The sequence below is a fragment of the Pleurodeles waltl genome, chromosome 2_2, assembly GCF_031143425.1.
Source record: "Pleurodeles waltl isolate 20211129_DDA chromosome 2_2, aPleWal1.hap1.20221129, whole genome shotgun sequence".
NCBI lineage: Eukaryota > Metazoa > Chordata > Amphibia > Caudata > Salamandridae > Pleurodeles > Pleurodeles waltl.
Window position 1 is genome coordinate 298,228,024 of NC_090439.1, and position 12,573 is coordinate 298,240,596.

General features: G+C 44.8%; 1 protein-coding gene across 2 annotated transcripts in view; it reads left to right on the forward strand.

Annotated features, from left to right (window-relative positions):
- Nucleotides 1-12,573, forward strand: part of GNAL (G protein subunit alpha L) — a 642,487-nt gene that overhangs the window by 244,126 nt on the left and 385,788 nt on the right. Inside the window, exons 1-3 of one of the 2 annotated variants that reach the window (XM_069219748.1) lie at nt 8,733-10,000; nt 10,253-10,325; nt 12,018-12,072. In XM_069219748.1, the coding sequence (XP_069075849.1) occupies nt 9,862-10,000; nt 10,253-10,325; nt 12,018-12,072 (267 nt within the window). In that variant the 5' untranslated portion in view covers nt 8,733-9,861. Of the gene's footprint in view, nt 1-8,732; nt 10,001-10,252; nt 10,326-12,017; nt 12,073-12,573 lie in introns of those variants that run through there. The other variant, XM_069219747.1, reaches the window with a different exon arrangement.

The window sequence follows — 12,573 nt, forward strand, 5'->3', positions numbered from 1 at the left end:
GCTGTGTTGCTTTGCTCGACTGGCCTGCAGTTGCTGATTCTGCCTTAAAAGAGTGCAAAGGGTGAACTTTGCTGTGTGTCCTGCTTGAGAAAGTTCTCCAAGGGCTTGGAGTAGAGCTTGCCTCCTGTTGGAAGTCTCAGGGACACTTAAGACTTCAGTTTCCTCGACCTGCAGCACTGGGAACTGTGTGTTTTGTGTTGCTCAAGAGGAGAAACACTGTGACACCGCCAACGACGCCGCTGGCCTGCACCATGATCTGCCAACGCCGCACCGCGACCCTGGTCTCACCGACACCGTCATCGGATGACTTCACTGAGCCACTGCTGGCATCACTACCTGTGCGCCCAGCACTCCGGCATTGCCTGCTCACACCACAGGCTGGGCATCCCCGACGCCTCTGCTCCTGCTGACACCGGCGCCGCGTCCTGCACCGTGGCCTGTGGACACCGCTTGTGAGGTACATGAAGCACCGTCCCGTCCCACACCGCAGCCCTGGTCCACCGACGCCAGCATCATCGACTCAAGTGTCGTCACCAGGTATCCTGCTTGCACTGTGGCCTTTGGACACTGCTTCTGAGGGTCACGAAGCACCGCCCCGTCCCTCACTGCTGGCTTGCGCCTACCGATGACATCTCTTCAGCAACGATGACGCTGCCTACACTGTGACCTGGTGACACCGCACGTCGCACCGATTCGCTTCACACGGCAGCCCTGGTCTCACCGACTCCGCTGGACGCTGTCACCAAGCTGCTGCCTGCACCGTGACCTGTGGGCACTGCAAGTGACATTGTCCTGCTTTGCACCTCAGCCCTGACGCCATCCATGCCAGCGCTTCTGACTTCATCAGCCTGGAGTTCGATCCACCTTTGTCTGACCTCAAGGGTCCGATGACTCCCGCACCGATTCCGGAACCGACACAGCGGTGCGGCTCTTCAGAGCTGACCGTGAGGATCACGATGCCCTGCAAATCCAAGGTACTGTTGGCGGGTCTTCCCAACACTGTAGCTGGTCCGTGACGTCTAAGCCGGCCTGAACTGTTGGTTTTGTTGATCATGATGCCGTGATAGCCCCAGATGGAGCTATCAACTTCAAGGAACTGTATTTTTAAGAGAAATCTTAAAAAATTCATACCTTTAGGACTGTGTGTTGGATTTTTATTGTTTGGTCTTGTTTTACACAGATAAATATTGGCTATCTTTCTAAAACTCGTGTGGTGTCCATTTGTACTGTTTTCACTTATTAGTGTGTGTTATGTGCAAATGCTTTACACATTGGTTTTGAGATAAGCCTGACAGCTCGTGCCAAGCTACCAAGAGGGTGAGCAGGGGTTATCTGAGTGGGTATCTCCCTTATCCTGACTAGAGTGAGTGTCTCTACTTGGACAGGGTTCAAACTGACTGCCAACTAGAGACCCCATTTCTAACAGGGATGTTAAGGTTTGGAAATAGATTCAAAAACACCTCAGAAATTCACTAAAAAAAAACAAAGGTTACAGGGACGTTATAGTTAGGTTTAGATTTTGAATGAACAAAACCATAGAAATCCAGCTGTTATAGTTAGTTATTGCAAGTAACTCATGCCCTAAGGTAACAACTCACGCCCTCACCATGCACTGCTCATCACCCCAGTTATTACATCACTCATGACATCTTCTTTGGCATCATTGACAATATCACTGTAACATTTGCAGTAAAAATCTTGATGAAAAAACTGTACATGGCGAAGGTGAGAGTTAGAATTACCTTTGGGCATGAATTATAGTTCAAATAACTCTAACTATGACAGCTGAATTTCTTTTGTTTTGTGTGTGTAAAATCTGAACCTAACTATAATGTCCCAGTCACCTTTGATTTTTTTTTTGTGATGTGTATTTTGCATGTTATTTCCTCATAGAGATTTTATACACAACTACACCCTGAACCGCTGAACAGAATTATACCAAATTTGGCAGAAGGCTAGATCTTGGTCCAGAAAGATCTTTTGATGGTCTAATGTAAATCCAGGTACAACAAGGGAGAGGGACAGGGAGATTAATGGTCCAGTGTACAGCCTCCCGATATAGCTTCTATAAATTGTAAAATACACTGTTCACAAAACGACCCAAAATGAAAATACAAATACAGGGGAGCTAATTTAGGAGAAAAGAGAGCCCTCACACACCCATGAGGATGTAGAGGATCATCACTGGGCTCGCTCCTCGTCAGGCCAATGCTGCAATGCCTGACGGGCGCCCTTTCAAAAGAAGGGGGGTGCTCTTAACAAGAGTACTTCAGATTAGAAGAGGTGCTGAAGATGAAACCAAGTGGTGACTAAGGTGAGGAGAGCAAGAAGGTGAAGAATAAAAATAGCTCTAAACCCAAACCATCATAATTTAATGTGTCAGAAACGGGTTTAGGCTAAGATTTAAAAATAACTGGAGTGCTTAAAAAGATTATGCTCCTATGCACTCTCATAAGAAAGTGGTTGTGGGGAGAGGACACTATCCTAACCCCTCTGTTTAAGGGTCAACATGTTTCGCGTCCTATTTGACACAATGGGATTCAGCGACGCTTCATCAGGCCCAAAAAGTACTATCACTTCTCCTCAAGAACCTAAGTAAGGTACAGGTAAGTATATATAATCCGGTGACTTACTTGTCTACTGCATGTCTTGGTCAGTCTATCTCAAATAAAAGTCGCCCATCCCAAATAGAGATTGTGGCGCCCTAGGAGTACACGGTATTCTCATCAAAAGTGCAGAATGTGGTGCTGTCAATGGTCGTCAAGGACCTACCCCGACTCTGTATTCCTGATTGTTAATCCATTCAGTAGTTTTGGCTATATTAAAGGAGAAATAAATAGATATGTAGGATGTGGATCCACGGGTACCTGTGGGGGATCCGCGGGTAACCGTGGACCTGAAGCCCAATGGGGGGGGATAAAACGTCTCCCACTTACACACTATACCCCGGGCATTGCCAACGGCCTTGCGCAGAGTGCAGTTGTATGCATGTGGGAGAGTTGACGGCAGTGCTTCTTCGCAGGTCAGGCCCTGCAACCAACCCTTGCTGCACATGGCCAAAGACTGTGCCTGGCGGTGGTTTTTAATGTAAGGTATTTGTATATTACTTTTTTAAACTGTAGAAATTAATTGAAACAAAGGTTAAAGGGACGTTACAGTTAGTTTCATGTTTTACGCGCACAAAAACATAGAAATTCAGCAGTTAGTTATACTTAGCTGAAGAAACTATAACTTGTGCCGTTAATAAACAAAAACTCTTGACCTAAAGTTACTTAACATAAGTAGAACTATAACTATATATATATATACACACACACATACATATACATACACACCACACACACATTTCATCTTATAGCTGGAATCAGTCCTGAATAAATTTCAAAACATATGTGAAACTTGCGGAAACTCAACAGTGGGCCCAAGTACTGCGATTCAACGTGCCTTTTTGCTTACTGAAAATCAGCCACGTTTATACAGTGGGATGAAGTACATCAACATGGTTCTCAGTGCTGAATGTTATCGCTACTTTGGTGTACTTAGCATCTTGAGCTGCAGATTACAGGTAGCATCTGATATGTAAACCTCAAATAAAAGAACAAAAGTATGGAAAGCAGCATTCACCTTCATTTGCATCTCCTCCCATGTCAACTTCTAAGCCTACTTCCTTTCCCAAGGCACTAATTGCAGGCTTTGAAAATGCCCATTGAGGGCTCTAAGGTGGGCACTGGGAGGGAGTTGGGCTGGTAATAGTGCCCCTCTTTCCCCCGGGCAGTTCAGTGACATTAGCAAGCCGAGGAAAGGCATGTTAATATCATGCATCTAAGCCTCCACTTTCTCCAAATTAATGTTCTTTGACTTCTAACAAGTCTGAAACCAATCAGACATCCACATGCTGGGGTAAAAATACCTGCCATCCTCTAAGCCACTCTGTGATTGTAGAAATTACAGACAAAAGACGTCTGTAAAGGAAACCATAACGGGCTACGAATTTCAGAATATTCATAAAAGCACGGTCCATAAAAATACCAGAAGGGTGGCCATTGTAACCTTTCACTATACTTCTTTTTAATCGTTATTTTGTATCTTTGTGTTTTCATGAGCCTGGCAGAGAGTTTAAAGCTGACTTCAGTCAGATCTAACAAGCAGCAATCTGTAAAACGGCTGAGAGCTGCTGTAACTTAGAATGTGCATGAGGAAAAACAAAATGTGTTTTTTCCTCGCTTGGCTTGGCTCGCAATTTTACTAAAATGTATAATGAGAAATTTGAATTATATTTTGGTGATGGGCAGCATTTAAACTTAGTATCGCCAGCTTGTAACTCGAGAGAAAACTGCAGGCCACATTATGTGGCCTTGCAATTTCTGTGAAGTCTATTTGACTACCCCTCTTGGTGGGCGGGGCTTCTTTTGAATTAGTGTTGTGTGTACAAGTCAATGAAGGACACTAATTATACCATATACAGAGCACTCCTTTTTCCTTTCATTTGGCTATCCTTTGAAGAGCAACACATGCATCTTTTAAACTGTGCAGCTTGTTGCAATCCTTTATGTTAATTTTAAAGATCACTTTTTGTTACTGTAATTGTTAATTGCCATCTGTGCCTCACAAAATCTGCTCTTAATGTGGGATTGCAGCACCCTTGGTTATTGATGCTCGGTTTATCCAACGTGTTGCCCTTAGGATTTGTCACATGGTGATAGGTATTATCTGATTTGTACATTTTACACTTTATTTTATTGATGTTATTCAACACGGTTTACTAATGCGCTGTTTGGGGAAATAGAACTGTACATAAAACATTTTCCTAGTATCACACTCTAAACACGGCTGGAGGTTACCTCTATGGCTGAATAGCAAATTGTGGGACTGAAAATCAGGACTGAAATCATGGCTTCTACAATAGGGTAAATTGTATAAATTCTAGGCAAATTATGTCATTCTACCTCATTTTGGTTGTCTGAAATATTTGGGAGTACCCATAATAAAATCAGCCTATCTGTTGTCCTATACAAATTATTTAAATGATGTACTTCATATATCATTTCTCACAGTGTGGTGTATTAAATTGTAAATGTTAAAGCAGTCTTTTAGGTCGAGCCTATCAGAGAGTGTTAGCTGTTTGGTTGAGAAAGACCTTTTGAGGGCTTACGAAGAATTTATAGAGGTTTGGAGTCCACCCATTGCTTTTATTGTCAGTTTCGTGTGCTTGCTTCTTATTTGATGGTTTTCCTTGTCCATCTTGTTTTTTGTCCCTCTTCTTGAGCATACTCTTTACAGGCTAGCTTGTGTCCTTCCACTGCTCACTTAGAGAACAACGTTTTATTCTTTATGGCTAAGCACTCCATCAGACTAAAAGTATTTTCCAGTGTGCTCCCTTTTGTGTTACCCTCCAGGCTCAAAAAAATACCATGCCCCCATGCTCGCTCTCTCTCCTTCGCCCCACACTCCATGTGTGCTTCTTCCCCAGCTCTGAGGTGCTGTTTTCCTTGTGTGATGTCCCCCTGGTAGCTTTGACCCTCATACCCTCACCCCCTGTTACTTTCCCCCATCCTACACCCACTCCTTCTTTGCCACCCACCTCTGCTGTGCTGTCACAAAAGCAAGTTCACACACTTAAAAAAATCTTGATTTTTATTATTGACTGATGTAAGTGGCACCCACACATTTACAGAATGATTTGACGTTCAACTAAGACTGTCACATGAAGTGCTTAGAGTAATCTAAACAAGAATTGGCAAAACCAGTAGGTGTGGTGACATTGTTCAGTGAACTGATTACTGTGCCTCGGTTTACAGTGTACTACATACATACATCTTGTACTTTGATAATGCATGCAAGTGCAGCCTTGTATACTTGTGTCCTTGAGTATGCCTGTGTTTGCATGTGTGACCTCCAGTATTATGCCCGTGAGTTGCTAGATATACATAAATCACTAGAGCAAGTGTTTTATTCCCTAAAGCTGGTTTACAGCAGATGCCTTGTCTGCAGATATAGCTACATTGCTCAATGGATTATGGTCGTAATGTGGTAACCTAATGCCAGGACCACTGAAATTATTTGATTGTGCTGTTGCGGCGATTGTCACATAATTGTAGAGTTGCTGTATTTCCCACTTAATCCATCATCTGCCGCGTAATCAGCAGGTTTTTACAAAAAATGATTTTTTTCTAGCTCAAACGGTTCAAAAGTTGCTAAACACGCAGGGACAAGTGTTGCTGCGCAGTTAGTCAAAGGCCCTTTGCAAAGGTTGACTAGTCACCTATCTGAAGCTTATTGCTATATTTAGGTGCTAAACCAGTACTAATGAAGTGCAACTAATGCCCAGACAGTGTTAACAGGATTCACAATAACAAAATAATGAGTTAATACTATCATAAAATGTGCTGCAGAGTGTGGCTTTTCTTGCCGATTAATTTATGTAACCCTGTCACACAATTTGGCCCTTCACTGCAGCATAGTTCCAGATGCCCTGCCTAAAGGCTGTTAGTCAGATCAGTTTACCATTTTACTATGGTGAGTAAAGTAATCAGCACTTATGCCCTCAGGCAATTTGGCTGAGAAATGTGGATGTGTGTGGTAAATCCTGCTACTGCACATATCGGAATTATGAGTTTTGTGTTAAATATCAGCAGGTGTGTCCTGCCGATAATTATCAGGGGGAAATGGTTGGTAAATACCATAACGTACTGTGGTTGAAATGGAATCATAGAATTGTAGGTACTCATTACCAAAGAGTACCTGTTTGCCCTTGAGACATGCTGGTACTTTCCCATTAAAAGTATGAACCCCTGCTGAGAAGTGCAGTATCTCATCTCAAATTAAAGGAGTGCAGGTACTTGGTACCTATGAGCACCGCCCCTTTTAAAGCACTGATAGGTGAACATCTTGGTGTCCGTTTTTATTCAGTCCAGTAATTATTGCATGCGGGAATGGCCAGTAATGAGGACCTTAGGTAACTAATAATAACCATTAATATTGGTTCTAAACTACAAGCCTGGGGTAACAAGTGGTATATAAGACACACATCAAGGGAGTGGTGGAAAGTAAGGGAATTGCGCCGGACCACCGGTTCTGGAGCTTTCTGGGCCAGTTCTGGCCATCCCAGGGAAATACACTGAGACATAACTCAGAAGCGCCCAGCCGCATGTTATCTGCATTCTGTTTGATGTCCTAACCTGCAGGCAGCAAGGGTGCTTTTTTATTTTCACTTTCAGTCAGGTACAAAACCCAGATTTAAAGGGCCCTCAACCTTTCTTTTGTTGAAGTATAATCCTGGCTCTGAGCCATCTGGAGTCTAAGGCATAGATGCCATTAAAATGGAAGGAAACAAAGGCACTTAGCTTATGGCTTCACAAGCACTTTAGAGAACCTGTGATGGGAGGCATGTTTTTGACTTTGTTCAACCCCCATGTAAGAGATATGCATGCACTGTAAGAATGCAAGATTTGTCTTTGTTATGAGTAATTACACAAATTGTGATTTAAATGGAACCTATTAATTTATTTTTTAATTTAGCTCTTTCATAGAGCTGTTTATCCCAACGTAGGGTGTCAGGGCACTTTACATCACACACAGACACAATAAAATATACAATTGTGTAAATCGATAGAAAGGATACATTACTTAATACATGAAGTTTATAACTTGTATGACTCACATATCGCCCAAACTTGTAGACGTTCTGTTAAGAGTGAATGGTTGGGAGAAACAGACAGAATATAAAGTGTAACAATCATTGGGGTTATGTGTACTGACAACGTTATTAATTATCTGCGAAGTGCTTGTTTGCAATCTTAGAATGACAACATATTAGGGAAAATAAAACAGTAAAGAGCTAAACCCATAGTTTACAGTTTGCATGTTCTTGAGGCCAGTAAACATTTCACCGTGCTATATTAGACATTTTACTACTTATGATTTGGAACAACCAAAATGATCTGTCAGGTAAGCAGTAGCCTACTTAAATATATAAATAAAATTAAAACTTGTGATATCTATGACGCACGATGTGCTTTGCAGCAGGTACATTAACGCCTTGATTGGTGATCGTGGCTGCATTTTAAAATATTGTACAGTGTTAAGACACCTGCTGCAGAGATCTATGTACGTCCAGGGATTTTGAGGGGATTAGACTAGCACAGTACGATACCTCTGGTGGTGAAGCAGTTGTGGGAGAGTTGTGTGTTTTGTTAAAAAAAAGACTGGACAAAACAGAACACTCCCCAAGAACTGCCTTTGTCACCAGTCAAGTAAGCAACAAAGGATTTGCTGACACACCTGTACTTGTTGCCAATTTCTTTGCAGTAGTTTTTTTTTTTTTTTTTTTTAATATATGCAAAAGTTAACTGCCAGACTCCTGTTTTCAAGCTCGGGCCCGCGTGACTATACCCCATTTTGTTCTGCCACTCCACGAACCCCAATTTATGGGTAAAATAAAATTGCAATTCCAGCAGTGCATAGAAGTATTTTTCCAAGCTTTATCTTTTTAACCGGGTGCTTCGGAGGAGCTTGGCCTAAACGTTGTTTTGATTTCACTCAAAGGTGAGCAGCTGACCGCGTGAACACTAGGAAGGCCACCTGTGCTCGGGCCCGTCGGAGCCTGGCAGCAACAAGCGAGAGAAAGTGGAGGCCTCGCTTCCCTGGCGGCGGGAGGAGCTTCCTTCCCGCGCCACACCCCGGCCAGCCCACGCCCCCCGGCGCTGGCAGCTGCGTGCGGCGGCGGAAGGGTGTTATTGCCGTGTGTCAGTGCTGGGGATCACAGCGGTGCCGGGCTCTCTCCACTCTCCCACCCCCTCTCGGCGGGCGCAGAGCCGCCGCAGCCTCCGCGGCCACAGGGCGGCTTCTGCGCACTATATCCGCCGCCTCCAGGCTCCTCATCGCCGCCTTCCAACGGCGCAGTCTTTTTCGCTGCATCCTCTCAATTTGGCCCCTGCGCACATCTGTATTAAAGGCAAAACCGAAACGGTTGATAGTAGACACCCTGCCCTTTACCTCCGATAGCGCATAGGGGCCCCCAGCCGGCGGGAGGCGCTTCCTTTCGGTGGGCAGAGCCCTCCCCTGTGTACGTTTGCTGCGGCGTTTACCAAGCGGCATATGTATATACCACGCGTGTTTTTGTCCTCCCCGAATATTTTTTGATAACACAGGCGCTTCCGTTAGATGTGTAGCCCGGAAGCCTGCACAATCCGGGTCAATGCAGCAGCGAGGAGCCTGGGACTGCGCGTGTGTGACAGGGAACAATTATATAAATATATACAGAGCCCTGCAGTTTCGGTTATTTTCTGGTCTTGCAGAAAGAGGCAGTGCTGAGTTGGAAAGACAAAAATAGCCCCAAATTTACAGAGAGAGAGAGAGAGAGGAATATAGGCAGTGTGTGTGTGGTGAGGGAGGCAAGCAGCAGCAGCATTAGGCTGGTTTCCAGGAGGAGCCTCGCTCTCTTCATTGTGTGTGTGTGTGAGTGTGTGTTATTTATAGACATTTTTTTTACAGATTCCGTCCCCTCCTCTCTGAATCCTTCTTCCCTTGCACGGCGGTGGCAGCGGGTATTTCCTGGCTGCTGCTGCAGGCCGGGGAGAGGGAGCGGAGGGGGAAGAGCAGCGAGCAGAGCACCTAGGAAGGGGGCAGGAAACCAAGAGGCAGCAGCCACCGGGGCTATTTTTACCCACCCCTTTATGCGTCGCGGGAATATAAAAGACCAGCTCCCCGGTCCCTCATTTTTTTTTTATGTATGGTATATTTTTGTAATACATAGATAGGCACGGCCAAAGGGGAAGGGGTGTATAAACCCCGCGCCCCAGGATATTTTGTGACCCCTCTTCTCGGCATTACTGGAACCAAAAAAAAGCGGAAAAAAGGAAAATGGGTTGTTTGGGAAACAGCAAGACGGAGGATCAGCGCATCGACGAGAAGGCGCAGCGCGAGGCGAACAAGAAGATCGAGAAGCAGCTGCAGAAGGAGCGGCTGGCATACAAGGCCACCCACCGGCTGCTGCTGCTGGGTAAGAGCGGGGCCGCCGGGGGTGGGCACCGGGGCGGCAGCCTCCGCCCAGCCCGACCTGGGCATCTGTCCCCGTGCCCCGGGGGCTTGAGGGAAGCGAGGGGGGCCTGCGCTGAGACTGTGTGTTTAACCCCTGGCCTAATACGTCGGTGATGTATGCAGTGTGATGAACATGTCTCTGCACCATGAATGCTTATGCTCGTTTTAGTTGCTGTCGTTATCCCACTCACACCCCCCAAATTCTGTCTTGCAGGGGCTGGCGAGTCAGGAAAAAGCACTATTGTCAAACAGATGCGGATTCTGCACGTCAACGGATTCAACCCAGAGTAAGCATCAGTCTTCCAGTTTCCTATGCGATCTCGCTGCCAGGTAGTAGCGCTGCAGGTGGACGGGTGCCATTGAACGCGTGGATTTGTGTGTGCCGGCGGTCTGGTGTGGGTATTTCCACGGTGGGCGCGTGGGGTGGTGTGGGGAGGGCGAGACTGGTGCAGCCTGCCTCCCCTTGCAGGCCGTGTGCGCCTGTGTTTTCCTCCCGGCCCCGCTCGCTCTCTACTGTATTTTCTACTGTTGCTACTGCAGCGTTTGACAGGCCCCTGTGTAGCAACAACATGGCGACCAGACTTCCACACAAGTACTGCACCTCCCAGTATAACACCCCCGGCACGGGATGGAATGCAGCGTAAACCCCTCAATCCCCCCCCCCCCCGGTGGTGTTTCCAATAGTGCGACCCCTCTCCCAGCTTTCCCCCACCCTAATTCATGCCCCCCCCCTTGCAGAAGCAGGCCTGCTTTACCATGCGCACTTTAGGAGTGTATTCTGTGTTTCTGCCTCTCCCTCTCCCTGGAAACCGCCAACTCCAGGTCTAACTAGCTTGTCTGTTACAGCCTTTTTTTGTTTACCTTGTTGCCACCTGCACGATTTTTAAACCAACCCTCCTCTTCAGGTCTCAGCAAACGTTGCCATTGTGTCAGAAAAAAACATAATGGAAATAACCTTATGATGCAGTTACTTTGTTCACTTTCGTTATGTACCGTTTTAGAAATGTTTATAACTGCCCCTGATTTTCTTAAGAATACTACCATTCTGATTTTTTTACCTCAAACTAATTATGATGGCTAGGCTCTTTGTTTAGGAACCCGGAGCAGTGGAAAATGATTTGCCTAGGATCACACGTTTTCTTTTTGAGGTGGACTCAAGATTATAACCATGGTTTCCTGTTTCCACAGGCAACAACAAGACTGCTAGTTCTCACCTCAGTACTGACATTTTAGCATGTTCCTTATTTATGCAAAGTACATAGGGTTTATCAAATGTTAATTTGTGAAGTATTTATTATTCACTAGCATGACACCAATACACACACTTTCAAGGTGTGTTGATTATAGTTGGCATGTTTGCTTCTGTGTCCCTGAAAATGTTCATAACTTAAATGCCTGCCAAACACGCATTTTAGAAGTGGGCAGATCTCCCCATGTCCTTGGTTGTTAACAATGGCAGCATTATTTTAGGGGTATGGTCCTGGCTTCTTTACTGCAGCACATTGTGTCATCCTGGGTATGTAACTTAAATCTCTGTGCCCTTAGTTACATTATGTTCCAGAATTCTGAAAGGTTTCACCAGACTGAAAAATTAAGTACTGTGTAATATGGTAATTTACTTTTTTCATATATCATTAAAATGTGTGTGTACATTTGTTAGCGTGTGCGGGTTTGGTTAGGCATGGGTGATGATTGCTCAAGCATCATCAATATGTCCTTTATCCAGTTTCTAAAGGGCACATACATTTTTATTGGTGTGTTATTTGCTGCAGGTCAATGAATGCGGTACTCGAGTGGGCCTACACTTAAATGACTTTTTTATTTTTATAAACCCTTCTTTGTAACTTGTATAAAGTAAGAAATCCACCTGCTCACATAGAAATAGTAGGAATTAAGGAGGCTTAGGTCTTTGCACATGAGATGACTGTTCTAGAGTTATGAATTCAAATCTAATTACAGTACAACCCTTTTTAATGCAGGGAAAAGAAACAGAAAGTACAAGACATTCGGAAAAACGTTAAAGATGCGATTGTGGTAAGTCCTTGCCTAATCCTTTGTCATATTATTTGGGGCGGTGATCTTGGTGAATATGTTGTATGTAGGGTTAGTGAGCCTCTGTTACTTTGTTTTTCCTGGTTAGTTTGAATGAGCTAGTATTTATTTATAGAATGTCATCCTGGGTCAGTGCTGTGTGATGAGAGCCCTGTGGCCCAGGCTATTCATGTTACGTGCATTCAACCCCATTACTACGACCCGAGGCTGTTTTAGTAGCTACGCATCCTGGGATTCTTGCTGACTGGAGTCAGTGGTCTTTTGAAACTGTACTTGGTTGGGTTGTTCATGTTGTTAAGAGGGAAGTCGTAAGCGAAAGTGACCAGCAAAGTTGGAGTAGAGGATTCTGTTGCTAAGAATTGGATTATAATGGCGGCTATCTCTTGTAAGAGGTCATGAAGTGCATGGATTGGCATGGGTGCAGTTACAGTGGCAAGACAATCACAGATAGATGAAAATAGGGCATTTTTCTGAACAGGCGTT